The 27,727-nt window shown below is 55.1% G+C and overlaps 1 protein-coding gene across 1 annotated transcript; it reads right to left on the bottom strand.

The window, feature by feature from the left end:
- Positions 1–687: 687 nt before the first annotated feature.
- TWF2 (twinfilin actin binding protein 2) lies at positions 688–27,649 on the bottom strand. The gene is made up of 9 exons (XM_054167198.1): positions 27,546–27,649; positions 17,737–17,814; positions 12,940–13,118; positions 9,860–9,955; positions 8,948–9,052; positions 2,921–3,046; positions 2,693–2,843; positions 2,192–2,313; positions 688–2,032 (listed from the first exon to the last, which is right to left on the bottom strand). The coding sequence occupies exons 1-9, from the start codon at positions 27,568–27,570 to the stop codon at positions 1,865–1,867; spliced, it is 1,050 nt and encodes a 349-aa protein (XP_054023173.1). The 5' UTR covers positions 27,571–27,649; the 3' UTR covers positions 688–1,864.
- Positions 27,650–27,727: the final 78 nt, after the last annotated feature.

Genomic DNA, 27,727 nt, shown 5'->3' with positions numbered 1-27,727 from the left:
TCAGTGGCTGTGTTACAGCTAGGATAAGCTTCCCTACTTTTCCAACAGGATCAAGTGCTGGGAAATTCATACCCCACAGCCAAGCTGGAGTTAGACTTTGGATGTTGGTCATTTTTGGGGATGCTGAAGAGCTCTGGCAGGGTAGTGGCTCACCACTGAGGGAGATGTGGGGTCTGGTTTCCCTCCTAGGAGCATGGGAATGTCTGCCTTGCCCTGGGCAAGGGGTATGAGGGATGTGGGCAGACCCCATAGCCTTCCTAACTCTTCTCTTGGTTCAGCATCCTCTCTCCCTCCTTCTCTCCCCCTCAGCAGGCTGGGATTCCTCGCAGCCAAGAGAGCAGCATTCCCCAGGCAGTGGCAGAGCAGCCTTGCAACCCCCATCCCCAAGCCCTAAAAAAAGGGAAGCAGGGCTTAGCAGGGAGGCTGCCTCCCACAGCCAGCTCTGGCTCTAGGCATTGCTGGGGGTGGGAGGGCAAACATTAAAACTGTGCCAGGCACTTAAGGGTTGTCCCAAAGCCCTGTGGCAACAGCAGGCAGGCCGTGGTGGTTGCCGGCTCCCCCGCCTGCAATGTCCAAGCAATCTGCTTTGCAGCTCTGGTGCTCACAGCTGCTAAATGTCCCAACCTGGGGAACCCAGGGGACTTCCAAGGAGCATCAGACTGTTTTAAAAATACTTTATTCTTTAGAAAATACAGCGTTCAGTACAGTGTGCTCTGCTCCCCCCAGCTCCAGCCCCCCCACCGCCCACTCCGCCGAGGTCAAGGCAACATCGGCACGTTCATCATCACAGCAGGAAAGCAGAGGGCAGGTTCCACCACCGACCCTGTTTCCATCTTCCTGGGCAGGCAAGTGGCTTTCAAGCCCTCCCTAGTACCCAGCAGCAAGGTGCTCTCCCCCAGAGCCCCCAGTGAGGCCTAACTCACAGCAACAGGCTTGGCCCTTGGAGCCAGTGATGGCCCTTGGTGGTTGGGGATGTCCCCAAGGGGGCACGCAGGGGCTGTCACACTTCCCCACACGAGGATCTGGGATAGCCCATGTAATTGTTAAGACATGGGGCTTCCCTTAGACCAGAGCCAGCAGCAAACCCAGGGGGTGATGGTGGGTGTTGGGGCATGTGGAGGGAAGACACCAAGGCTTGAGGTCCCCTCAGCTTCCATCCTAAACAGGGATGGGGTTGAGGTCAAAAGGGGATGCAAGCATCGCCCAAAGGCAGAATGACCTTTCCCCAGGGTGAGGCTGAGCTCAGTACGCAGGGGAGACCTTCTACCTCCCACTGGCCAGTCCCACAGACACATCTGTGCCACTGTAACTCACCTCACAGTGAGGGGTCCTGCCCGCACCCTCAAGGGGTGCAGGATCACTCCAGGTCTGGGGCAGAGGGTCCTTGCACACCATGAGTGGGACAGAGGAGCACAATCTGGGGGCCGGGGGAGCGGGGAAAGAAGCCTTTTCTCTTTTCAAACAGGAATCCTCCACGCCACCCCCTTCCCTTTGCATAGTGCAGCTTGCAGGCACGTGTGTCCTTCAGTCACCCAGGGGCACCGACGGCAGCGGCTTTGACCCCAGGGGGGACAGGAGCAAGGCTGGGGAACACGGCCCTGCTGCTCCTGTCCTCCACCGGCAGCCCCGGGGCTTGAACAAGGACGCAGGGAAAAGAGACACCGACACCCCCTGAACCCTCCCCATCGCTCTGCCCCCAGGTGTGACAAGCCATCCTGATCTTTAAAAAAAAGGAATGAAATAGGAAAAATAAAGAAAGGGAGAAGAAAAAGACTGAGATGGAGGGAAAGATCCCCAGGTCAGCGGAGAGGAAGCTGGGAAGCGCCGCAGGGATGCTGTCCGTTCACCGCCCGGTGCTGGGGATCTAACTGTCCTCGCCGTTCTCGCCTGGCCCCTTGATCAGCCTCTTCTGTCCCCGTTTGCCCACGGGCCCCTTGGGCTTGGCGAAGGCCTGCTTGAAGGCATGCTGCTTGGGGTGCACCTCCTCGTAGAGGAACTCCGCTGTCAGCTCAGCGCCATCGTCGATCTCGATCTGCGCCCAGGAGCGGCAAGAGGTTAGCAGCTCGCTCTTTGGGGCACCAAGCTCCCCCCCGAGCCCATCAGCAGGGCCGAAGCAAGGCTGCAACCCAGTCCCTTGCAGATTCCCTGCACAGGTCTCTGCTCTGTCACCTCCAGATGGCCTTGCACTTACCTTCTTGGCTATCTCCAGGCAAAACTCCTGCTCCACAGTGTCCAGCAACCGGCTCTTGCAGCTGGAGTAGAGCATGCGCTCCTTGATGCTGCATTTGTACCCGGGCATAGAGTAGATAAAGACTGCAAGAGGAGAGCAGGGCTTGTGGTGTTGCCAGGGCTCATGGCAACCACATCCCACCCCAGCCCAGAGAGTCCCAGTTTCCTCAGAGGCAGCAGCTGAGCCATCCCAGCCACCACTCCTCTCCAAATCTCCCCTGGCTCTGCTACATCTGCAACGCAACGGCTGCACAAACCCTCCATGGCAGCACCCAGAGCAGCCTGCACTGCACACAGCAGCTTCTTTTGGCACCAAAGGACTTGCCAGCAAGCAGGAACTGGCTCAAAGTCTCTTGCTGCATCATCCCAATCCCTTTCCTTGCTCCTCAACCAACCAATGGTCCAGGGAGAGCAGGGACCCATGAAGGTTCTAATCAGCTGTCTGCAGTGCCAGGGCACTCACCGACAGACTCCAGGTAGTCTCCCTCGTGTGAGTGCTTGTACAGGAAGAAATGATAACGAGCTGAGTCCTGGGGGATCCTCTTGGGCAGGTCAGTGATCTCCGTGGGGCTTGTGTGCACCAGGTCGATGGTCTCCCGCTCCAGATCCAGCTTCTGATGGACAGAGGAAAGGGGAATGAGAGGCAGCAAGAAGAGGCAGGAGGAACAGAGGAGCCATGTGAGATACTTACCAACTGGATGTAGTTGATTTTCTTCTGCTTGAGTGCATGGATGGCTTGCTGAGCATCCAGCTGCAAGGGGAAGGCCAGGCCCTGCAGAGTCTGGTGCTTGCTCTCCACGCTGATCTCTGTCTTCACCTGGGGATGGAGACCACCCCGAGCATCAGGACAGAACCCAGCAAAGGGTGGGGAAGGGAGACAAAGGAAAACCAGCCACAGCAAAAAGTCTTCTCATCCAAGGAGCTGCCTGACACCCAGCTCATGGGGACTACCGCATGAGACCACTGAAAGTCTCCCAGGCTCGTGGCAGAGATGCTTGTCACCATACCATCACATCAGGACAGCACTCAGTCCCAGCCATGCAGCCCTGGACCCCTCTGCTTCACTCCCAGCAAAAAAAAAAACCAGTTCAAACCTGATGCTTCCCAGTGATTCCCTGGCAGGGATGCTGTGACCAGTGCTGGTGTGTAACTGTCTCCGATGGTCTCTGACCACAACTTGTGGGTGATGGGGAGAGCCCTGCAATCACCCTGTCCAGCTGCATGGGTGCTGAGGGAGGGCAAGCCTCTCCTCGGTGGGTTTCACCGCAGCAGACAGGCGTCCCCTCCAGCACCGGAGCTGGGCAACAGGAGATCCGCAGCTCGGAAAGACCCTGGCCTGCTTTCCCTGCAACCCCTGCGAGGCAGAGGCTGCTGCATGTACCCTAAGCGAACCCCCTAGTCGTTGAGACCAAACCTCATTTCAAAGAGGGAGGAGAAAGAGGCTGCAGAGACACCACATCGCCCCAGGTGCCTCCATCCAACCAGAAGCAGGGTCCCCGCACAGGCCCGGCGGGTGCTGCGAGTCAGCAGCAGGGAGGGGAAGGGGCAGGACGCGGCAGGTGCGGAATTACCTCCTCGGGGCCCGGGGACTCTACCAGCAATGGGCAGCAGCAACAGCCCCCCACCATCTGCCACAGAATACAGGGAGATGGCGTCACTCTGACGGCGGAGGAGCCCATCCCACCTCCAGACACACACAGAATCACAGAATTGTTAGGGTTGGAAGGGACCTCAAGGATCACCCAGTTCCAACCCCCCTGCCATGGGCAGGGACACCTCACACTAGATCAGGTTGCTCAGAGCCACATCCCAAGGAAACACTGCTGCACTTTGGCCACAACAACCCCATGCAGAGCTACAGGCTGGGGTCAGAGTGGCTGGAGAGCTGCCAAACAGAGAGGGACCTGGGGGTGATGATCGACAGCCGCCTAAACATGAGCCAGCAGTGTGCCCAGGTGGCCAAGAAGGCCAATGGCATCCTGGCCTGTATTAGGAATAGTGTGGCCAGCAGGAGCAGGGAGGTCATTGTGCCCTGTACTCTGCATTGGTTAGGCCACACCTTGAGTCCTGTGTCCAGTTCTGGGCCCCTCAGTTTAAGAAGGACATCGAGACACTTGAAGGTGTCCAGAGAAGGGCAAGGCTGGGGAGAGGCCTTGAGCACAGCCCTGTGAGGGAGCTGGGATTGTTTAGCCTGGAGAAGAAGAGGTTCAGGGGTGACCTCATTGCCCTCTACAACTACCTGAAAGGTGGTTGTAGCCAGGAAGGGGTTGGTCTCTTCTCCTAGGCAACCAGCCCCAGAACAAGGGGACACAGTCTCAAGCTGTGCCAGGGGAGGTTTAGACTCGAGGTGAGGAGAAAGTTCTTCACTGAGCGAGTCATTCGTCATTGGAATGTGCTGCCCAGGGAGGTGGTGGAGTCACCATCCCTGGAGGTGTTCAAGAGGGGATTGGATGTGGCACTTGGTGCCATGGTCTAGTCATGAGGTCTGTGGTGACAGGTTGGACTCGATGATCCTCGAGGTCTCTTCCAACCTTGGCAATACTGTGGTACTGTGATACTCCAGCAACACTAACCTGGCTGCTCTGCAGCGAGTGGGAGTCCCTTTCCTCTAGGAGCCATTGAGTGGTTTGGGTTGGAAGGGACCTTTAAAGGTCATCTAGTGCAACCTCCCTGCGGTGAGTAGGGACATCTTTAAATAGATCAGGTTGCTCAAAATCCTGTCCAACCCGATCTGGAATGTTTCCAGGATCAGTCTGGGGGATTCTGGACAAAGACAGCCCAGCTTTTGTTTGTTTGTTTGTTTGTTTTCTAATTATTTTGATTTTCTTCCTTCTTTTCCCTCCCCCAGTAGAGAAAAGGAAGGAAAAATCAAGGCATGCCAAAGAGAAACACAGGAGGTTTAGTTCCTATCTCATAAACCAGCCTGGCAGCACCAAAGCAGATCTCATTACAAGGCTGCCCCCTTCGCTACGTCAGTGCCACGCGGTACCCACAGCCCGGGCAGAGGAGGGACACGGTGCCCGGAGCAGAGCATGCAGAAGAACACCCCGGGGAGAAGGAGAAGCCGGGCAGCAAGCGGTCAGAGCAGCCTACCAGCTCGGTGCTCGAGTCCTGGGAACAGGAATCCTGCCAGCGTGGGGAGAGCAGACACACCGTCAACGGCACCCCGAGCGGGGACACAGGGGGGCTCGTGTGAAACGAGAAGGGGTGGGGAGCACACGGACATGCCAGGAGGATGGAGCCATACCATCTCTCTGCTGGAGGCCAGGGAAGGCGGGTCCTGGCGGAGCAGGCGGGGAGAGCAGCAAAAAATGACAAGGGAGACATCAGTGCTGAGGAGGAGCAGGAGGGAGAGGCCCTGCCCCAGCCCTGGCAGCGTCTCTGACGATGTCACTGCATGCAGCCCATCCCTGCCCCCTATCTCCTGCCTGCTCCCCAGTTAGGCTGGCTCCAACCCAGGGTCTGAGGCAGTGAAGGCTCCAAGCCAGGGTCAGGATGAGTTCCAGCAGTTGCAGCAACAGATTTTGGGCTATCCTTCATGAAACAACACATACTAAAGGAGTGAGGGGAAAAAATCCTGCCCAAGCCTACACCCATGCAAAGCACCCTGGAGGATGATCATGGTGTGAATGCACAGCTCTCAGGAAACAATTGCCAGATGGACAAGAAGTCTGCTGTTCCACCGTCCCCACGATGCCACAGCACCGGTAGGGGCCCAAGGACAAGTGAAGGATGCAGACAAAGCGCACAAGCTCGCCTGGTCCTGCCCTACCGAAAGGTGTGGCACAGGGACATTGCCACTGCCAACAGCTCCAGATCCTCATCCTTCTCCCCTGCAAGTGCAAGGAGGCTTGGAAAGGTTACAGTAGGACTGGGAAGACCTGAGACTGCAACACGAAACACAGTAAACTACAAGGGGTGGAAAGCTGTCCCAGCAGCGTGACTTCCTCTGTGCTTCCCTTTTCAAAACCACTAAAAACTGACTCACTGAAACAGGCTCAGTGCTGGCAAAGCCTCTGCTCTACCCACTCTCCAGTGCTGCGGGGCAGCCACAGATGACACACTGCAACAGCACAGCCACCTTCAGTTCCTCTTCGTTCTTCTGCCTCAACCCCCAGCTGCAAAGCTGCCTCCCTCCTCTCCGCGGCCCCAGCAGTGTGTCACGCCTGGCTCCCCTCCATGTTTCCGAGCCTGAGACACTTCTAGAAAGACCTCCCCCTTGTGGGTGTTCAAGCAGCTCAATGCCAAATGCAAAGCCATGTCTTAGCCCACGGTCTGCTGACGACTTCCAGCTCAGGGAGGCTGGCAACATTCTCCAGCTATTAAAAACGATATATAAATGTGAAGCAAATGACAAATTGTTGTGAGCTCCCACTCAGCTATCAGGTGGGAGAGGGGCTCGCAGCATTGCCTCTGCCCATGCAGTCCTCAATCCATAGGGGAAGCTTGGCTCAGGCAGCCTAAAACTTGTCTTACCGAAGTCTGGGCTCCCTTCTGGGGGACCTGCAAACCTGAGTCCTTCCTATCTTGGTGTAAAAGGCTGCTGTGCCAGCCCTGGATCTGCTGCTATGCAACCATCACCTCCCCTCCTCTTTTGCTGCTGCCCTTTTCCTGCTACCCCTTCTCCAAACTGTTTGGTGGTCAAGGAGGTTCCCAGGGAGCTCCTGCCAGCCCCTTCAGAGTAAAGACTGCAAACCAGGTTGGCGTCTCAGGGTGCCATGCACTGACAGCATTAGAGGAGAGGAGAGCTGCAGCCCCAGCAGCAGCTCCAGGCAAGGGGCACAGCAAAGCACTCGCAAGCCGGTGGCTTTTAAAGAAACAATGTCCCTCCTGCCACTTCCAAAATCCTGCTGGGCTGGATGAACCATGCAGAGTCCTGAACAGCTAGCAGGGGCATGGGCAGGTACACAGAAATGGTGAGGTCAGGGCCTGCCCAGCAGCTGCTTCACACCCACACTCTGCACTGCTCCCCCAAACGACGGTGCAATGTGCACACTGGCGCAGGGACCCCACAGCCTGCGCACACACCGGCAAGGACCCTGTGAGGCTGTGGATGATGTGCCAGGCTGGAGGCATTGCTGCACTGAGCAGGGTGCTACAGGTTCAGAGTTGCTCCCACACACAGCTGCTCTGGATCAAAGCCCTCTGCTTTGTGTGGCTCCAGAAACTCGCTTGAAGCTGCACTGAGTGAGCTTCCCCTGCCAAGGACCTGAGTGTGGCACCGAGCACCCGAGTCACAGCTCCCATCCCCTCCTGCTCATGCCTGAAGCTGAGCAGGCACAGTCCCTGCACCAACACAGAGACCCTTCGGCACACCCAGCACTTCCTGCCTTTAAATCCACAGGCAAAAATAAACCCATTTTCCTCTCCTTCTAAGTGCCAGTGACCACTGCCCCTGGCCTGGGCTGATGCAGGGTAGCACACACATAAAAATTACCCCCAGCCAAACCAAAGAGCAGCAGCACCTGCACCCAGGAGCCACCCCTCACAAAGGTAAAGGTGGGAAGCAGAGCATGGCAGACCAACCGGACGACCAGCACCACAGCACCACTTACCTGGGCCCTCGACCCTGTGAGACACAACCCCCCACCCCCCTCAAAACTACTTAATCCTGCAGCACTTGGCCAGCCAAGGCGATGGCACAGGCACCCAAAGGTGCCAAACAAGCCACAGAACCACCATCAGCATCCACCTCTCTCTTGTCCAAGTGTGGACATCACCTTGGATCCTCCAGCACAACTCCTGCTCAGCCCCTCCAGACTAGGAGCCGGGATAACACACCGAAACCCACCCAGTGGAGACCATCCCTTGGTGACATCTCCCAAATGCCCCTCAACTCTGCTGTCCCAGGACCTGCTTTGGAAGGTGGAAATCTCCTGCCTCATCTTGGCCACTAATTAATGGCATCAGCCTGATTGTCTTCACATCTCCCAGGCAAGTCCTGACCCACCCATGAACCCCACAGGGCCAGCACAGGTAGAAGAGCAAGGGATGCTCCTCTAGACAGAAAGGGTTTCTATGATATCCAAGTGAAATCCTTCCATCCCAACAAAATCCTGCTTCCAGACTGTCTTCCCACCCAGTGAGCCAATCCTTCCCCCTGCCTCGGTGTTTTGCAGCACCACAGTGATCGGCACAAGTGCCATAAAATACTGTCAGGGGAGGCAATGGAATTGCAGCCTTCTCTGCCACCAATCTTACCCTACCCACTTCCAACTCTTTTTACAGCAAATAGCCTCCCAACTTTAGGCTAAAATCAGCATTTCTTTGGACAGCATCCCTCATATGTATAGCCACAGAGGAAGAGCATGGGGAAGGAGGCTGCTGCACCCAAAGATAAGCCCAGATCCTTCCTGCCTGCCACAAACTCAGGCTCAGCTCTGGTTTCTGCCCTATACCCAGAGGTTAGAGACTGCTGCCTGCTCTCAGCCTCAGACCACCTTCTGATGGCAATTACAGCTAGAGGAATGGAGCTCTGAGCTCATGTCCTCAAGCAGAAGGTGTCTGTAAATTCCTCTGTACGCCACCAACTTGACCACGAGGATGCTCGGTCTGCTTCAGCGAGGGTAGGAACAGGTTAAACCACAGAGCTACACGAGCATACAGTAGGAATGAGCAATCCCTTCTAGCTGGACACTCACTCCCACACCTCCAGCATTAGACACATCCCTGCAGCTCACATTCCTGGCTCCTCCTCCCCGGGCTGGTGGATGCTCACCTCATTGATGCGGATCTGCTGGAGCTCCTGTTCAGCTGCAGTCAGTGGGGCTGGGGCAGAGCAGGAGGACACATGCTTTTGGTAACCACTCAGAGACACATCCTCCTGCAGACAGAGGGACAGGGGGAAGCATCAGGGAGTGCTTAGCTTATCAGGGTTGGTTATTGCTGCAGGGCTGGATGCAGACCCAGCATAGAGGCTGCATCTGGGCAAGCCAGTGGGTCTTGGTCTCTTTCCTTACCTGGAGGATCAACCCAAGCAGTGCTCTCAGATGCCTCCCTGCAAATCCCATGCTCCTTTTCAAACCATGCCCAAGACCACCCGTGCTCATTCAGACCACCCTGCTCCTCCCCAGCCACTCAGCCACTGAGGTGCAGCTCCTCCAGCTGATTACCAGAGCTTGTGAGCATGAGGGGGAATGTCAGGACCACAGCCCCAGAGCAGCAGAGATGGGCACTGGAACTGGAGGGCAGCCACCAGAAATGCTCCCTGGCTTCCATCAGCACAAGAAGCCACAGAGGTGGGCTCATGCCCAGGAGGCCCTGGCTGGGCAGCTCCCTTGTTGAAAGGCAAGGGAAAACCTGCAGTCAAGTTCTGCTGTGGAAGCACAGCCAGATGACCCTGGTGTGGCAGCACCTCTGGCTGCTGGAGTGACACTGCCACCACCTGGTGCTTCTGATCCCACTGAGTAAAGTTCAGAGCCTTCCTCCCTTCTCCTCCACAGTCTCCACCACAGACTGACTGCAGCAATGCAGGCAGGACAAAGTGGCAGCAGCTACCCAAGAGACTAAAGCAGTGCTGGCGACAAGCCTCCAAACACCAGCATCCCATGTCCTGCCTCACTTCAGTGCTGAGCTCAGGGTAGGCTCTCAGGTTTGAGCCCAAAAGACTGCCCAGGAAGCATCGTCATACCTTCACGGTTCCAAACATCTCATCCTTTATGTGCCCCCCACCGAACTCCTTCTTCACAGTTGCTCTGGTTGCAGCATACAGCATCTTCAGCCGAACCTGGGAGGGAGCAAGGTGGCAAGTGTGGTTAGAGAGAGAGGGGATCCTGCACAGTGGGCCTGGAGAGCAGCAGCTCCACAGGTTTTTGATATATATAGAAAAAACCCTTTTCTTATGATTTTTATATATGCAAATATGTATATGTACACATGGAATCACAGAATCTTTCCCTTAGAAAAGACCTTCAAGATCATCAGCTCCAACCACTACCAAATTCTACCATGTCTGGTGCAAGACCATGTCCCTCAGCACCATATCTTTGCCTCTTTGAAACATCTCCAGGGATGGAGACTCAAATACCTCCCTGGGGAGCCTGTCCCAGCGTTTCAGAACCCTTTCAGAGTGAAGATGTTCCTTGCAATGTCTGCTCTACATGTACGTGTAGACAACACACACAATTCTACCCAGATGATTGTATTCCAGCTGTGTATCTGCAGATGCACACACACACACAATTAGATTAGTATCTATTATATTATTATATTTAAGAAGGACATTGAGACTCTTGAAGGTGTCCAGAGAAGGGCAACAAGGCTGGGGAGAGGCCTTGAGCACAGCCCTGTGAGGAGAGGCTGAGGGAGCTGGGGTTGTTTAGCCTGGAGAAGAGGAGGCTCAGGGGAGACCTTATTGCTCCCTACAACTACCTGAAGGGAGGTTGTAGCCAGGCAGAGGTTGGTCTCTTCTCCCAGGCAACCAGCACCAGAACAAGAGGACACAGTCTCAAGCTGCACCGGGAGAGGTTTAGGCTCAAGGTGAGGAGGAAGTTCTTCCCAGAGAGAGTTGTTAGCCATTGGAATGTGCTGCCCAGGGAGGTGGTGGAGTCCCCATCCCTGGAGGTGTTCAAGAGGGGATTGGATGTGGCACTTGGTGCCATGGTTTAGTAGTCATGAGGAGTTGGATGACAGGTTGGACTTGATCTCTGAGGTATTTTCCAACCTTGTTGATTCTATATTATTATTATTATATGGAATGGAATGGAATGGAATAGAATAGAATTAACCAGGTTGGAAGAGACCTTTGAGATCAAGTCCAACCTATCACCCAACACCATCTAATCAACTAAACCATGGCACCAAGCACCCCATCAAGTCTCTTCCTAAACACCTCCAGTGATGGGGACTCTACCACCTCCCTGGGCAGCACATTCCCATGGCCAATTACTCCTTCTGGGAAGAACTTTCTCCTCACCTTGAGCCTAAACTTCCCCTGGCGCAGCTTGAGACTGTGTCCTCTTGTTCTGGTGCTGGTTGCCTGGGAGAAGAGACCAACCCCCTCCTGGCTACAACCTCCCTTCAGGTAGTTGTAGACAGCAATGAGGTCTCCCTTGTAAATGTGTGCATACATGTATGTGCACACATGAAAAAACATGTATTTGTTAGATGTACTACTCTGCTCTTGTGTGACCCCCACCGCCGGTACTGCCTCCAGTTCTGGTGTCCCCATCAGAAGAAGGACACAGAGTGAGTCCAGAGGAGGGCCACAAAGATGATCCAAAGACTGGAACACTTCTGCTATGAGGATAGGCTGAGAGAGCTGGGGTTGTTCAGCCTGGAGAAGAGAAGACTCTGGGGTTGGGGGGGGCATGCCTTACAGCTGCCTTCCAGTACCTGAAGGGATCCTACAGGAAGGCTGCAGAGGGACCTTTCGTGAAGGTGTCCAGATACAGGACAAGGGGGAATGGTTTTAAGCTGAGGGAATGGAGGTTTAGACTGAATCTGAGGAAGAAGTCCTTCACTACAAGGATGGCAGGGCTCTGGAGCAGACTGCCCAGGGAGGCTGTGGATGCCTCCTTCCTGAAGCTGCTCAAGGCCAGGCTGCTTGAGGCCCTGAGCAGCCGAGCCTAGTTGAGAGGCGTCCCATGCCCATGGCAGGGAGGTTGGAGTAGGTGATCAAGAAAGTCCCTTCCAACCTAAGCCATTCTATGATTCTGTGATGGTCTCTCACCAAACTGGAATGTCCTTTTCTTATAGGTGTACTCCATATAATACTAGTGACATCAAACATTTGTTATCTATATTACACACACAGTTTATAGAAATGCCAAGCACACGTATTAGCATGGCAGTAAATCTCTGTATTAGGTATTTGCTATAACCTGTATGCTAAAGATGTATCACCTCTGTGCTGTCACAGCTTGTGTATACACACACACAGAGCACATGCTGACACAGCAGGAAATCTGTGTCCTGCTGAAAGCCCATTACAGAGATGGCCTCGGCCAGATGGTGCTTTCCAAGCAGTACTGCTGACAGCCTCTGAACCAGGCTCCCTCCCTAACAGCCCTTTTCCATGCACTCTCTGATGCTGTCTCCAACCCCACAAGCCAGCCCAACAGGTGCCAAAGGCAGCACAAGGGGGACAGCCTGCCTGGCCCTTTCCAAGGCTGGTTTTGGAGCCGGGCCTGGAGGTGCGTCAGCAGCCGCTCCGCGTCAGCCCTCAAGCACAGTGGGGCTAGGCTGGAGGCACGGCCAGGAGGGTTGCTGCCAGCACCAGCTCTTCCCAGTGATATTTTTGGCCAGAGCTATGGTAGGATCATAGAACTGCCTGGTTGGACAAGACCTTACAATCAAGTCCAAGCATAACCTAACATTTCTTTGTACGTAACTGTTAAACCACATCCTTAAGCACCTCAGTCAGATGTCTTTCAAACACCTACAGGGATGGGAACTTCCCATCACTTCCCAGCCCCATGGTCCCATCCCTGCATCCAGCCCCATAGTCCACACATGGTCCCCTATCTACATGCCAGACCCTCCACACCTCCTCATGCAGTGCTGCAGAGGACATGGGAATGGTCCAGCGTATCTTAACGTGCCTTAAAACTGCGCCCTCCCCAAACCACTCCTGACACAGACACGGAGGGTGTGAATGCTCCTCCTCAGCCCCAGCACAAAGGCATCTTGGCCAGCATCTCCTGCACCCTCCACCTCTCAGAGCAGGTCTGTGACCACGCACTGGGGTGTCCCAGCTGGCAGGGAGCTCACCGGGGAGCTGTCGGGGGACCAGGAGATGAAGATCCACTCGTAGCCCTGGGCGTTCTGGCTGTCCAGGCGGTACAGCACGTAGCACGGCTGCTGCTCGTCCAGCAAGGGCAGCACCAAGGCGTCATAGTCGGCATCCCAGCGTCGAGACAGCTCTTTGTGGGCTCCCAGCACAAGCTGTTCTGCAAGGAGAAGACAGAAAAGGTGGTGTCAGCCGAAGGCAAGGCTTCGCTCGCCTCGCAGGACCGCGAGGCAGCTTGTCTAAGGGCTTGCTGCAGCTCCAGCACCAGCAACGATGTCACCCTGCAGAAAAACAAATCAAGGTCTTGAACCATATCCAGGACTATACACCCCCACTGGTGGATGCCATCAGGACTGTGGCCACCATGGATGGACTGAATTTCTGCCAGCATCCAAATGCTTCCTGTTCAACAACCTCCTGTCCCATGTCCTCCTCTCTGCTGACCATCCATAGCCTCCCTACATTCTGCTCCCTCCAGCTATGTAGTCTCCAACCATCCCTTCTTGTTCACAATGGAACAGACTTCCTCCATCCCACCTGGATAAACACTAGGGGCACTAGAACACCTCAGCAGGGAGGTGAGGAATCACCTAGATTTGGGGTAAAGGTCCCATAGCAAAAACTGGGACAATGAACCCAAGCTGCTTTTGTTGGATTCCCCTAACCTCACAGAAGTTAAATTTAGAGCTGATACTCAAAAGCTGTGCCTGAAGAGACCAGAGGTGTCCCAGAGACCCCAGCCTGACAGGTATGCCAGGACAGCCCCAGCCTCTGGAATTGATCTACATATTTCATGCTTGTGGTTGCATCTCAGGTGTCTGGAGGGTCTTTTTGTCAGCTGCTACACAAGTGGGGCTGGAGCCCTGCGAGCTGTGCAGTGCTCAGCTGGAACTGAAATGCTACTGCAGGCATTGTATGAACAGGAAACCCCCAGTCAAGCCAGGCTCTGGGGTGACTGGATGGAAAAGCATCAGCCATAGAGATGATCAGTGTAGGTTGCTGGAGAACACCTTGTATTTTTGTTCCACTTTAGATGTAGAACGGTCTGAGGGGAGAGGTCAGGACCCAGAACAAGATGTAGGCAAATCTGGAGGTGCCAAAGCATACTGAGCTGAGGTTTGGGCAGATGGCACTCCAGGGGATGCATGTTGGCACACACACTGCTTGGACCACTGCCCACTGGCAGCCAGGATTTAGTTGCTTCTCTAACCCTCTCCCTCCCACCCAGCTCAGCAGCAATGAATCTCATAGCACAAAAGCTGTTCAGGAAAACAGTTGAGAGATAAAGGGCTTGGGTCCATTACAGAATCACAGCATCAACCAGGTTGGAAAAGACCTCAGAGATCATCAAGTCCAACCTAGTATCTAATACCTAACACCTCCTGACAACTAAACCATGGCTCCAAGTGCCACATCCAATCCTTTTTTGAACACCTCCAGGGACGGGGACTCCACCACCTCCCTGGGCAGCACATCCCAATGCCCAATTACTCTTTCTGGGAAGAACTTTCTCCTCACCTTGAGCCTCAACTTCCCTTGGTGCAGCTTGAGACTGTGTCCTCTTGTTCTGGTGCTGGTTGCCTGGGAGAAGAGACCAACCCCCTCCTGGCTACAACCTCCCTTCAGGTAGTTGTAGACAGCAATGAGGTCACCCCTGAGCCTCCTCTTCTCCAGGCTAAGCAACCCCAGCTCCCTCAGCCTCTCCTCACAGGGCTGTGCTCAAGGCCTCTCACCAGCTTTGTTGCCCTTCTCTGGACACCTTCAAGTATCTCAATGTCCTTCTTAAACTGAGAAGCCCAGAACTGGACACAGGACTCAAGGTGTGGCCTATCCCCTCCTCCCTTCCAAGCAGGAAATTCCCCCAGACAGCCCTTCCCTGCCACAGCAAGCTGGCTTTGTAGCTATTTGTGCACAAGGGGCATGTGCTGCCAGTACTGTAACAAGGTCAGCAGAGAAGATGATGCTGAAGATACTTTACCTTTGAGTAAGAGAAGTGTGCCAACCTCAGCATGCCCCTGAATTAAGCTTAAAGCCCTGCAAACGGACGTGTGCATCGTGAAGACTTGGGATCCTGAAGAGGCCTCAAGGAATTTGCCTGGCCAAGCCCCCTGGCAGCTCATGGGTGCCTCTGTCTGCCAAACATCCCAGCACCTCACACACGAGGCAATCGGTGTCAGATCACTCCAGGCTGTTCCCAGGCTGTGTCCAAGCTGGATCCCAGCCCTGCTGCCATGAGCCAGCAGCCTACAGCTTCCCCCTGGGCTGGAAAAGGCACTCAGTTCCCTGCCTCCCATCAGGCTCTTCACAGCCCAGCTCAATCCATTCAGGGCCAAATTCAGCTCCTTGGGAAGCATCAGGACAGGGATAGCAGCCATCCTTTAGGAAAACATCACCACCAGCACTGGCTGTTTCAGGCTCCATTTCTGCTGGAAGAAGGGCAGCTGGGAGCATTTCTGGATGTGGGGGTGCCCCCAGCACTGAGCTGCAGCAGGCTGCCTTGCTCCCAGATGCCCATAGAAGGCAGTGGAGGCTGCAGCTCTGGCAGCAGAACAGTGCAGGAGATGGAGGCTGCAAAGTGCACATCACTACCTCCACACAGAGAAACGTGCCAGGATGCCAATCTTGTCCAGAAACAAGGCTGACAGCGCGGGGTAAAGCATCACCTAAAATCACGTTGGACCACAACTAGATCTCATGCCAGGAAAGTATTGTTAAGCCTCAGTGTGCACCCTCCTGCCCATCTCACCTTCTCTATCCAGCCTTGGCTTTTCCAGGCCAGCCCCTAAAGGCAGTGTCAGCTCAAAGAGCTCCCAGAGGGTTGCTCAGCCCTAGATGCTGTCCTAGGATGCCTAGACACAATGCATTTGCCATAAGGCTCTTTGCACCATCTTCCTTTTCCTTCCACCAGCCATTGCCTGTTCAGAAAAGCCCCAAGACAAATGCCCCATAGGGCAGAAGGTCCTCTGCAAGCCATCAGATGGCTCTGGAGGCTTCTCCTCTTCTTTCCCTCTGCAGGCAGGGCAGCTGGCATGTCCTCCCTAGCCAGCTCAAGAGACATCCTGTCCAGGGTCAGCATGCTCAAGTCCATCTGTCCAGCTGTGACATCTGCCTGGCTGCTCATTATTGGCTGAGGGTGCTTCTCTGGTGGGTAGCAGCAGGCTGATGTCTTCTTCAGTGTTACAGAAAAGAGCAGTGGCCCAGAGGGACCAAGCAACTTGCACCAAATTGCACAGAAGGGCAGACAGGAGGTTCCTGAGTCAGGCCGCTGAGACCACCTGGTGCTGTCCCTAGCAGGCCAAGCTCTGTGGTGAAGAGATGCTCCTGGCTCTCCTCCTTCCACCTGCTTTAGGCTCCACCACATCTCAGAGACTTCTGCAGACACCTGAGCTCCTCCAGAACTGCCCACGGATGGGCCAGGCCGGGGGAATGCAGCAGCAGGGTATGGGAGTCAGAATGGGAAGCACAAAGCAAGGCTGGTCCATGAAGCAGCTGCTGCTGCTGACACATCAGGAAGACAAAATTATCCCACAGCCCTTCAGCAGAACTGTCTGTTTGGAGAAGAGTAAAAACCTCGAGGTACCCCTAAAATAAACATGTTTGGCCTGAGTGGAGATGGCTGGACACAGTTTCCATTGATGGGAAAAAGTCTCTCTTGCCAGCATCACAGCCATGATCCAAAGCCAGTGGCACAAGTCCTAGGCCCCTAAGTCCAGGCTTGGGGGCATCCATGACATATCCTGACTCCCACTTTTTGAAAGGGAAAGGAGCCAAGAAAGCAGCATCCTTGTCACAGATCCTCCAAAGAAACGGCAGAGATGTCACTTCCCAGCAGAGACCTCACTGAGGACAAAGCCAACACCAATGAACAAGTTGGCCCTCCTGATGTGTCCAATGCATTTCAAGTTGTGCTGCTCTTCCAAATAAGGCTTTGCAGCATCTCCAAAGGCCAGCACAGGCTCCTTAGGAACACATCCACCTTGGCATCTGCAGCCTGGTCCTGGAGGCCCACCCAAGGGAGTTGGTGACAGCATCTTGGCAGAGCATTAGCATCCCTGCTCCCATGAGAAACAAGTCATTCATATGCAATTGTAAGAGGCTGAGGTGATGGAAAACCTACACCACAGAGGCTTCTGCTGGGATCTTCAATCAGTGCTTTGCTTCACTTATTTATCTGATAGGTTTTGAGGCCTAGAAGCACATTTCCATGAGAAAAATGTGGCCAGGTCGATGCCAGCCTGCAAACTGGGCTGGGGGTAGCCCCAGGCACAGGAGCAGGGCTGGACTGGGCTGGCTTTCAGAGCATAGCATCCCTCGTGGGGTGCAGTCAAGTCCCTGTGCTGAGCCCCACACAAAAGCACCTGCCTGTCCTGAGCATCTCCTTGTCTGGCATGAGACACCATGTCCAAGGAGGAAGATACTGCATATTGCCCCCAGCCAAGGTCCCATGGCACCCACAGCAGCTTCTCCCAGGGTTCCCATAGCATCATTTGACAGAGCAGCAAAAGCTCCCCAGACCCCAGCACCAATCCTGGCCACTGGTGTCACCCCACTGGCAAAGCTTTGCTTGGCCCCATCGCTGCCTCGGGGTGCCTCGGCACACCCAGAGTTTGAGCTTCTATGTCAGCTCTGGCTTGGCAGATGCCAGGGAGCCCCAGCAGCACGGTCCCTGGGGATTCCAAAAGCCACGAGCTGGCATCACAGTAGCAAAGAGGAAAGGAGGAGAGGTGACACAGAGAACCAACACGGTGCAAATCAAAGCACTTAAAGGCGGGACTCACCGTCCTCGATGACGACCTTGATGAGCCGAACCGAACCGTTCCGGGCTTTGGCAAAGAAGTCCCTGAGCTCCGTGGTGGCTGAAAGAACCAGAAACATCACGATCAGATTTAGCAGGCAGAGCAGGTGCTGGGCTGCCTGGTGACCTGGCCAGGCAGGGGAGCAACTTGGCAGGATAGAAAAAAATCCAAACCCAACCAAAAAAAAACCCCAAACGAAATCTCCGGCAGCCCAACAAAACACGAAAAACAACAATTCCGAAGCCAAACAGCTGGGAGCAAAGCGCTGGTCCCCCCCAGGGCGTCAGAGTCAGCCAGCAGCTGGGAGCACATGTGATCCAGAGAACTTGATCCTTGGCCTGGGTGAACATAATCACCCAAATTTAGATGATGGCTTGGCTGGTGCGGGCGGGGAGAGCTCAAGTGACAAGTTCATCCGCTGGAGAGGGCGGCAGGGTGTGCAGCCCGGGGGCGGCTGGGACATCCTGGCCTCCTGGCATGGGGCGGGGGTGCTGCTCCTAAGGGGCAGACTCCAAGCTGGAGGCACTGGTTTGAAGGTGGAGAAGGGCAAGGCGATGCCCCTGGGGCTCTGCTCCAGACCTGGCAGGGCTTTGTTTGAGGAAGGCTTTTAGGAAGCATTTTGGGGACCCACTTTCCTTTGCACACTTTCCTTCCCAAGCACCAGGCACCCGCAACCAGTCTTTGGTATCCTACCAGGAGGCAACAGCTGGCAGCAGGTGTTGAAAGGAGCAGTCCACAGCCAGTGTTGGAAGTGTAATGTGCCCACCTTGGAACCCTTATCAATGCAGAGCTCCCTGTCCCACCCAAACCACACGACAGGAGAAGGCAACACCCAAGAGAAGCAGCTTGGGCAGGCTGAGTGCCCTGACAAGGAGCATCTCCCAGCCCAACTGCCCCCAGAAGCCCCTTCAGTTACATGCCTGAGCTCCTCCTACACGGTCCAGGGGGTGCTGTGAGTCCAAAGCTGCAGGCAGCTCTGCGTTTGGCAGAGACACCAAAGAAGCCAGCCTGGCAGAGAGTCAGGTCCTGAGCTAGAGCTGTTGGCAGCAGCCCCCTGATTCCCAGGGCTTGGCCATGTCACCTGCCCGTAACTGAGCACGGGGCCAGTGCAGCCCACAGCAGGAAGGAGCCCTGCTTTGGTCCCTGAAGCCCAAGAGCACCACAGCGAGGACGCTCTGCAAAGAAAGCCACCACTCCCTCAGCCAGAGAGGTGTGGTGCTGGACAAGGGCTGCATCCATCCCACTTCAGTTCCCCCAGCTGTGGGCACCACCCTTTGGCACAGGCCCCCAGCACTGCTGCAGGAGGAGGCTTGATGCTACCCTCACTTGTCCAAGGGGCACGGGGCCACCAGCTCCACCACATGCCAGCGCCCTCTGTCCTGTGGAGGCAGACCCGGGGCTTGGGCACTGCTCACAGCTCCCCCAGCCCCATGGAAGGAGAGGCCATGGATTTTTCCCCATGTGAAGATGCTGATGGTGATACAGGCTGCGAGGTGGGCAGGGATGTCCTGGGGAGCCCCTTGGGGTACTCCTCCCTGTCTCCCTCAAGCAACACATCTGAGATGTCAAAACCTGCCCTAATCAGAGGTCCAGGTGGCTTTCCCTGTCATGGAGAGGAGAGACACAAATAAGAAGAGGTCCCAGGCTGGGACCCTGCAAACAGCAGCACTGGGGTACAAACCAGGAGATGCCACCCCAGCAGAAGCCCGTGGGAACAGGCCCACAGACACCCAGCAAAGGCACATCAGTCTGCCAGAGCATTTTAGGGGGACACATAGACAGTTTGCTAGGGTCATTCCAGCATGAGCAAACCCTCCTTATTCCTCCATCAGCATCAAGACAGTTGGGTCTTTTAGCTTCTCAGTGCAGATCTTCACCTTCTCCAAGCACTGGCTGGGAGCTCAGCCTGCTTCCACCATGCCCACCCAAGGATGCTCTGGTATTTTTAGCCCTTTCCCTGCTGAGAGAAGCTGCTTCCTTCTGGTGGCATCTGTGGTTGCTGCAAGCACACAGGCAGAAGAAGAGGAGAAAAAGAGGTATTTGTATGCCCAGGAATCCTCGTGCAGGAGACAACAGCTCCTGAGGAGCATTAAGCTTCACCGGCTCCTATTGCACTGCCAAAGTAGGAGAGAGTGACAATGGTCTTGGATGTTCTATAGCACCAGCTACAGGAGAGAAAGAAGGAAGCTCTGCAGCACTAACTGGCTTGCAAATCCCTCTGGCTTCACCCCATCCCTCCCAGAGCCCAAGAGCACACAGGGGTCTGGAAAACCAGGAGTCTGGGAAAACACAACCCTTCGGCCCACCTGGAAACACTAGGGGTGCCCAGAAGTCTTGGATGAACAGCTGGGATGATTGGCAGTGCAGTGACTGACAAGTGATGGCCCAGCTCTGGGACCTGTGTGGTCAGAGAGGGGCTAAAGGGGATGGGGAAAAGCACAGGTGCTGCTGGAGGAGCTGAGCACACAGTGGGAAATACCACAAGGTCTGCCAGGGAGGGAGATGCTTTCCAGAGGAGACAGAGGCAGAGCTTTCAAAGAACTCAGAGCAGGCTTCCAAGTTTTAATTCTGCCAAAATAAAAGAAGATAAAAATAAAAGAATAATGAAAGAAGCAACATAATTTTCATGTAAATAAAAGAAACAAATCACCAGGTTGTCTTCATTGCCCCCTTCTGCCTCTTGTGATGCAGAGCCAAGAGCCAGGAGAGGAGTAAGCTGGCGAAGGCTTCAGCGTGAGCTCAGCACCTGCTTCCTTACAGCATGATTACCACTTAATTGGCACAACAGACTTGATGAGATGTCTTGTGTGCCCAAAATAGCAATATAAATGTCCACAGCTGGTTCTGGAAGAAAGGCAGGGAGGAGATCCTGGAGATGGAGAGGAGCAGTACCTCTGCCCTCAGGCATCTCCCTGCCAGGAAGTCCCTCCAGGACTCAGCCCGAGCGCTGAAAATCCCACAGGTGGGGAAACCACAAAAATCAGGGAAAGGCAGGAGCAATGGGGCAGAGGACTGGAGGGGGCCTTGCATGTCCAACTCACCCTCTAAACATGGGCTCCTGGAAAATCCTGGAACAATTAATCCAGAAACAAATCCACGCTGGGCTACAGCCAGCAGGGATCTACCGAGATCATGTTGCATGAGATCAGTCTAGCTTCCTCCAGCAGTGCCACAGACCTGTGGGCTTCAGGGGTCTCAACTCAGATTTCTAAGCATCTCCAAGTGTCAGAAGCCAGCTTAGGAAACACGATGGTGGCGAACCTCTACAGCACAAGCACAAAACTGCATGGGAGGTATCAGAGGTTGGATCAAGCAAGGTCTCCTGGGGACCTGCGGTAGGTCCAGGTTTGGTCCACATTTCCATGAACACTTCTGGCAACCACAGTAATACTTCCTGCAGCTGTAAGGTGGGAAGCTAGAGGAGGTGCAAGCACGTGCTGGAGAAGAATTCACTGCTCTCTCAGGAGACTGGAGAAATGGGCTGGGAAAAAAAGAAATAGGATGAAACTCAATAGGAAGCAAAGTACTGTAAGTAGGAGAAGGACCAGCTACAGCAGTGCAGGGCAGGGTCCAGCAGCTCCAGAGAGGAGAGGTGGGTTGCAAGCCAAGTTGAGGTTAATCACTTCATGTTATTGCAGGCAAAGTAATTTGTGAAGGGAGGAAGAAGAGCATGACCAAGTTACTTGCTGCTGACAAAGCTGCAGGCACAGCACCAACAGCACATCCAGGCTCAGCATTGTGCAAGAAGCAAGGCACGGGACCGACAGCACCGAGACCAGGAGGTGCAGCAGCAACCAAAGGAGCTGGGGCTGGTCATCCCAGAGAAGAAAAATGAACAACTCCTTGTACTGCTTTTCCAGCCAGAAACATCAGGTCTCACCACCACAGCATTTGGGAAACTCTGTATTGAGGGTTGCCAAACCCTGGGAAGGGCACCATGGCTTCATCCCTGTCCCCCCCAAAGAACAAAACCCCCTCAGGGGCTGCTGCTGCTTTGAGGCAGGGTGAGCTTAGTAACATCCTGAGAAACCTTCTGGCCTTTCTACAATGCAGCCCTGCCACCAGCCCTCCTGGCAGACTTGGTGGGCATAAGCACCTGATGCCTCCTCAGCCACTCTCTCATGACAGCCCAAAAATTGCCTCCAGCCACTAAGTCGTGCAGCACCTCCCTCTCCCACTTGTTTGTAGGCTGCAGACAAGTTGTCTCCTATTCACGAGCCACCTCCAATTAGCAGCCTGCTAACAGCATGTCCCAGGGCCCCTTACAACTCAAAACCTCCTTGTCCAGCAGCACCTGCCACCCATTTGGGGTGGAGGGCTGAGCAGAGCCAGCCGCTGGCGCCAGGGCACACAGGCCAGGCAGCTCAGCATGACAGGGAGGTGATGTTTTGGCCAGTGGTGGCCTTCAGGTGGCTCTGATCACGCAGGCAAGCTTCCAGAAGAGAAGAGGAGCTGGTGGTAGGAAGGCACAGTGGTGCCTGCCTCCTCATCAGCACTGAGCAGGTGCAGACCCAAGCCTGAAGACCCTATGCCTCAGGGACCAGCAGGGTGGCCAGATCTCTGCACTCCTTGAAGGGACACCCTGTTTGCAGCCACAGCAGGCACTGCCCTGGCCCCGGGTGCCATCGTTTGGATCACCCCCTCGGAGATCTCAGTGCTGGGCTTGAAGCCTCACACTTGCTTGAAAACATTGTGAGACAGAGCAGTGGGATGGTGTTTATAGGTACTACCCCACCAAACCAGCTCTTCCCTCTTGCATCCCTTTTTCTGATGCTTACAGCCCCCATTAGCTTATCTGAGCAGAGCCAGACGAAAGGAAGCTGGAGGGACAGAGAGGCCCCACGCAGCAATGGCAGTCGTAGCCACAGCAACGGGACAGCCTCTCCCTGGGGATGCCAGGGTGGCAACTGAGCCGCCTGCACAGCCCTCGGGGAAGCACCACTAGGGTGGGGGTGGAGGAGAGATAACACTGCCTCCCCTGCACCTCTCCCTCCTCCGTGCTCTTGCTCACTTGCTGGGGGAGCGGCAGGTTTTGGCTTCTCCGACCTTTGCCAGTCCCCCCACATGCCGATGGCAGCGCCCAGCTCCCAGATCAATAATGCATGCTCCCTGAAACGGATGCCTCTCTCAATACATGGAGTCACCTTGCTCTCCTGACTGGAAACTCGAGCCTCTGGCCATCAATCTTTCATTCCCTGGACATAATCCTCAAGCTGATGTGCCTCCAGGTGTCTGCTTCCCTTTCACCGTCCAGAGCGCAGCAGGGAAACTCGGCCAAAAATCTAACCACAAAGCCAGGCAAAAGTTGTCCACACTCCAGGGATGCTTGGCCAGACAGCAGTCAAGATGCTGATAAATAGAGCACAGTTACATCAGCACCACCCACAGCTGTCCTGCACAGGTAGCTCTGCCCAGCTCCTGCCAGGGCATCCAAGAAGGAGCACGACTGCAACAGGCGCAAAAGAGCCGTGGCTAAAATTCCTTCTTTCCAGGCTGTTCCAACGTAACTGTCATGCAGTGCCTGCTCAACTTGCTTGCTGCAGAGAGCTTTGCTGCTGACAGACATGGCTGGCCAGTTTAAGAGCTAAGAGGATTTTATTTCTCACCATTGGGGGGAAAAAAAGCCAAATCAAGTCCTTGCAGGGAATCCTTTTGCTGGGAAAAAGCTACAGATGTCAGGAGAAAATAGAAAGGAGATGGGGAAAAACCTCTGAGCAAGAGAGGACATAAGCAAAGCTTTTCTCCCCATTTTCTGGGCCACATCCTGCAGGATTTCATGCCACTCCTGGTCTGCATTGCAAATCCTGCCCAGAGGCTTTCAGCCATCTGCCTGATGCCAGCAGTTTGCTTCCCAAGCCCTGGTTTTCCATGTGCGTGCCCAGGACTCATCTTCCCTCCACTCTGGCAGCTTGGACCAGAGTCACCCAGCCCTTCCCTCACTCGGGGGCAGACAGTGCTCACCCCTGTGGGCAGCATCAGTGACACCCACAGTGACAGCATCCCAAAGCCAAGAGGTGGTGCCAGCATGCCCTGTCCTGCTTTGCTGCAGAACTTGCTGGTCACTGCACCTCTTCCCTGCCCAGAAAAGGCACTGCTGGGAGCATGGATTTGGGTGTCAATAGGGACAGAGATCCAGGGACAGATGCTGGCAGCAATCTTGTTGCAGTCTCTCAATGCACATTTTCCAAGAGACTTCCTCACTCCTTTAGGTGCTTAACTTCAAGGGGTTTGGTATCTTAGGATGTCTGTCTGGTCTTCTACCCCCAGTGCTGCTCTGGTCATCCTGATGTGCTGGGACAAGGGCCACCACCCCAGCTGGGTGTCAACCTCCAAGTTGGGTACTGGCCCCAGAAAAGAGCTCACAAGTGGGGACCAGCTCTTCAAACCCACTCTTGCAGCAGCCCAGTGCCCTCTGTCTTCCAAGGACCCCAGGGGCCATGGACCAGTCATCCTTTCTCCTCCTCCTCCACAAATGCCAAGACACATCCCTGGTTAGGGCATTACCTCTGGTATCCCAGCCACAAAGCTGCCCCTGAATTCAGGTGGTCAGGCACCTGGGGAGCCAGCACTGCCTCCCAGCATGGCAGGAGGACAGGGACTGAGGAGGCTGCTTCTTTCATCTCTAGCTTTCTTCTCAATAAAGAGTCAGGAAGCCAGCTGTTTTCACAGCAGACCTTTGCAGAGCAAGCAGCTCCCAGGTTCCCTTTTTCTGCTCCTTTTCCCCATCTGACATCATTCCTGCCTATGTGCATTACCACTATGCTTCTCTTGAAGCAAATGGCTGTTTCCTACCAAACATTCCTGGTGCAAGATTCAGTCCTGGGGCAAAGCAGAGGCCCAGCCACAGATGGGAGCAAAGGTCCTTCCCCATCCCTAAGTCTTGCTACTGACCCCAGAAAGAGCTGGTCCCAAACTCCTTTTTTTTTGGTTGAAGAAACACCATGCTTTTGATTCCTTTACTTTCTAGATGAAAAAAATAAGCCACCTCCTTTACATTTTCCCCTCTCTACTCAGAGGTCACAAAAGAGCACCCAGAAGCAACTGGGTGACTTCCCACTAGCATCAAAGCCCTTGTTGAGCATCTTGTTCCTAAGGCACAGCAGCCAGGCCTGGCTTTTAAACTCGAGCAGTGAATGCTGTCCCCATCTAATGCCACTCACGGCAGAACAAAGACTGAAAAACTCTTGGCAAGTCCTCACAGCTGTAGTTAAAAAGCAGGTTTCCAGCCCCAAGAAGCCCACAGCAACCTTTGATAGCTTCCAACCGCCTCCCCAGCCTGGCAGTCTCCATGGCAGCTCTGCTTTCTTGCCAGGAACTTCAAGGGAACCTACCAAAAAATAACAATTATCCCCTTGCCTCTGCATGAAAGCCTCCCCCCAGTTAAACACCCCAAACCTGCAGCTCTTCCCTGCCATCACTTCCCACCCCTGAAGACCACCTGCTTCTCCCCCAAAGCCAGCATGACTTAGCATCATCACAGCTGGGGGGCTGCTCCAGGGGCTCCCCCATCACCATGTCACACTGCTCTCACATGGCGCCACCAGAATCTGTTTCCAGCTTGCCCACACCATCCCCTAAGGCAGTCAGCCAGGTCTGATGGTAGCTGCCCCAGGGAGCAGATGCCTGCCTGCAAATGGGGGAGGCCTGGGAATGGAAAGTCATGAAGTCAGGTGTGCTTGCAACAATAACTGGGCCCCAGAAACCAGGCAAATGAGGAAAATCCTTCCTCCTCAGCACACAACAGACCTCAGTGTCTCAGCAGAGGGGATGGAAGTAGTAGTGGGATTGCTGCTCCTCATCTGATACCGAACCTGCTCTTTACTGAGCAAAGGAGTTAATCTGATCACTGTGCCTGGGTGGGGAGGGATGAGATATTACCCCCATCCCCAAGTATGGTTCCCTTAAAGCCCAGAGCACCCCAGGTGAGCACTGCAGGTGTTAGAGGGGCAGATTTGCATTAAGAGGGGAAACAGGTGCTTTGCTGAGGAATACAGACTGTGCAGCAGGGGATGGAGGGGAGGAGAGGACCCAGAGAGCTCAGCCACCCAAAGATGTCCAAAATGCTGCAAGACCACCCAAAGTAAGTTATCTTCATAACCACAGGGAGATGTTTATGCCACCCTCAGCCTGGGGATCGCTGCCTGGGCGGAGCAACTGGGCCTGTCCCCACCATGCACTGGCTGTGGCTCCTTGGGGGAAGTCTGAGTCTCTTCCTCTTTCCAGCAGTGCGCTGCTGAGAGGGCACGTTGCAGCCTACAGGCAATGACAGCGTGCGGTGACTCTCAGCACTGGGCCCAGCGGGTAGGCACCAAGGTCACCGAAGGTCAGCACTCTCAGAGCGCTTCACCATGCCAGCGCATCCCCCCACGGCGATGGGGCGCCAGGGAGGATGGCATCAGTGGTGCAGGATGGGTGCCACGGCCGGCAACAGGCTGCTGCCTCTTGGGGCACAGGCAGCGCAACAGGCAGCTGCCTGCTCCAAGCCCCATGGGAGAGCTCTGCAGGGCAGGGTCGGCACAGCGAGAGCTCAGGTGGGTGCTGAGGATCATCCCACTGATGAGAAAAAAAATGTATTATTTCAGTGTAAATGGAACATTCAACTAGAGCCTGAGCTTCAGGGCCTCAGCTGAAACCAGAGGCACCAGATCTGAACCCAAACATCCTCAGCTACCAGGTAAAGTGGGAGAAACATCTAAGCACCATGGCTGACTGCTTCTTAACTACAGCTCTTCCAGAAACACCTGAAGGGGAAGGATGCTCTTGGCCATGTACCCAAGGAATATGGATGCTCGTGCCATGAGGGAACAGCAGCCCCAAATTCAACACCCTTGTGCAAAGGTGCAGGCTGTGAGGAAGGTATTTGTGAGGGCAATGTCCCAGCTCTTCTACCAGGGCATGCAGCAGTGCTAGAGCACGGAGCAGGGCTTCAGGGGCAGCTGCTCTCACGTCCCTGCTCCCTACTCACATATTGATTCAGTTACATAAATTATGCAGCATCTCCTGATTAATATTGTTAATTGAGTTGGCAGGTGGGGAACAGGAGGGAACACCATGAGGGAACAGAGTCATGCAACAAAACCACCTATAAATGCAAAAGCCCCCGTTTTAGGGTGCTGGCCGTGTTCTGTATGGAGCAAGCAGAGAAACTGGAGAGCTTGCTCCCAAAACTAAGGGCCATGGTCAAAGTAGGAATTTATTTCGAGTGTCTGCAATCCCTTTGGGAGGCAGGCGAGCATCCCCCTCAAAGAGGAGAGATGTGACCGGGCTGATGACAGGCTGCGACGAAGCAGATCCGCGAGGATTACGGTGCTGCCGCAGCAGAAGTCGCTCTGAGCGGTGTCACGGCAGTCCATTAGCATCAGCCCAGACAAAGGATGCCGGAGAGCCCCTCACCGGAGCATCCCCGGAGCCAGATCCCTCCTACACCTCCTACGAGCACCCAAATGCTCTGAGCCTGGCTCAGTGCCGTTGTCGCCGTCGTTTCCCCCCACCTCCCCGTCCCCCGCCCCCATCTACTTGCAGGGAAACCTGCGGCTCCTTCGGGAAGCTTCATCTTATCGCCCCCATCATCGCTACCGCGACACCGCCCGGCAGCCTGCGCGGCGAGGCCGGGGATGCTCGGGGCGCGACCCTCCTGGTGCCTCCCGAGGGGGGCGCAGAGAACCCAGACCGGGTGGGGCTGGAGGTGGTGGAGGTCCGATGCCTGCCCAGCCCGGTCCGGCAGCAGGAACGGCAGGCCACGCCGCGGGGAGGGCTGGGAGCACGCCAGCGGCTCGGCGGGCATCGCTTACCGTGGATGCCAGTCTGGTGAGTCATGACTCCGCTCTCCTCCGCTCCGTCCCGTTCTGCTCCCGCTCCGCCGCGTCCCGGGCAGGAAACGGCTGGGCAGGCGGCACCGCCCGCTTCCGGACTCCGAAGCCGCCGCCCGCACCGCCCCGGGGAGGAGCGGCAGCCGCCGAGCCGGTGTCGCTTT

This window comes from Dryobates pubescens, chromosome 1, assembly GCF_014839835.1.
Source record: "Dryobates pubescens isolate bDryPub1 chromosome 1, bDryPub1.pri, whole genome shotgun sequence".
NCBI classification, from domain to species: domain Eukaryota; kingdom Metazoa; phylum Chordata; class Aves; order Piciformes; family Picidae; genus Dryobates; species Dryobates pubescens.
The sequence above is the reverse complement of the archived record's forward strand: the minus strand, read 5'-3'. Positions and strand labels throughout refer to the sequence as shown.

Coding starts and splice junctions, on each gene's coding strand:
- TWF2 (XM_054167198.1), bottom strand. CDS start 27,570: ATGACTCACCAGACTGGCATCCACG. Junction 3,047..8,947: donor AGCAGATCCGCATCAATGAG/GTGAGCATCCAC, acceptor CTCCATCCCCAG/GTGAAGACAGAGATCAGCGT. Junction 2,844..2,920: donor AAATCAACTACATCCAGTTG/GTAAGTATCTCA, acceptor TCTGTCCATCAG/AAGCTGGATCTGGAGCGGGA.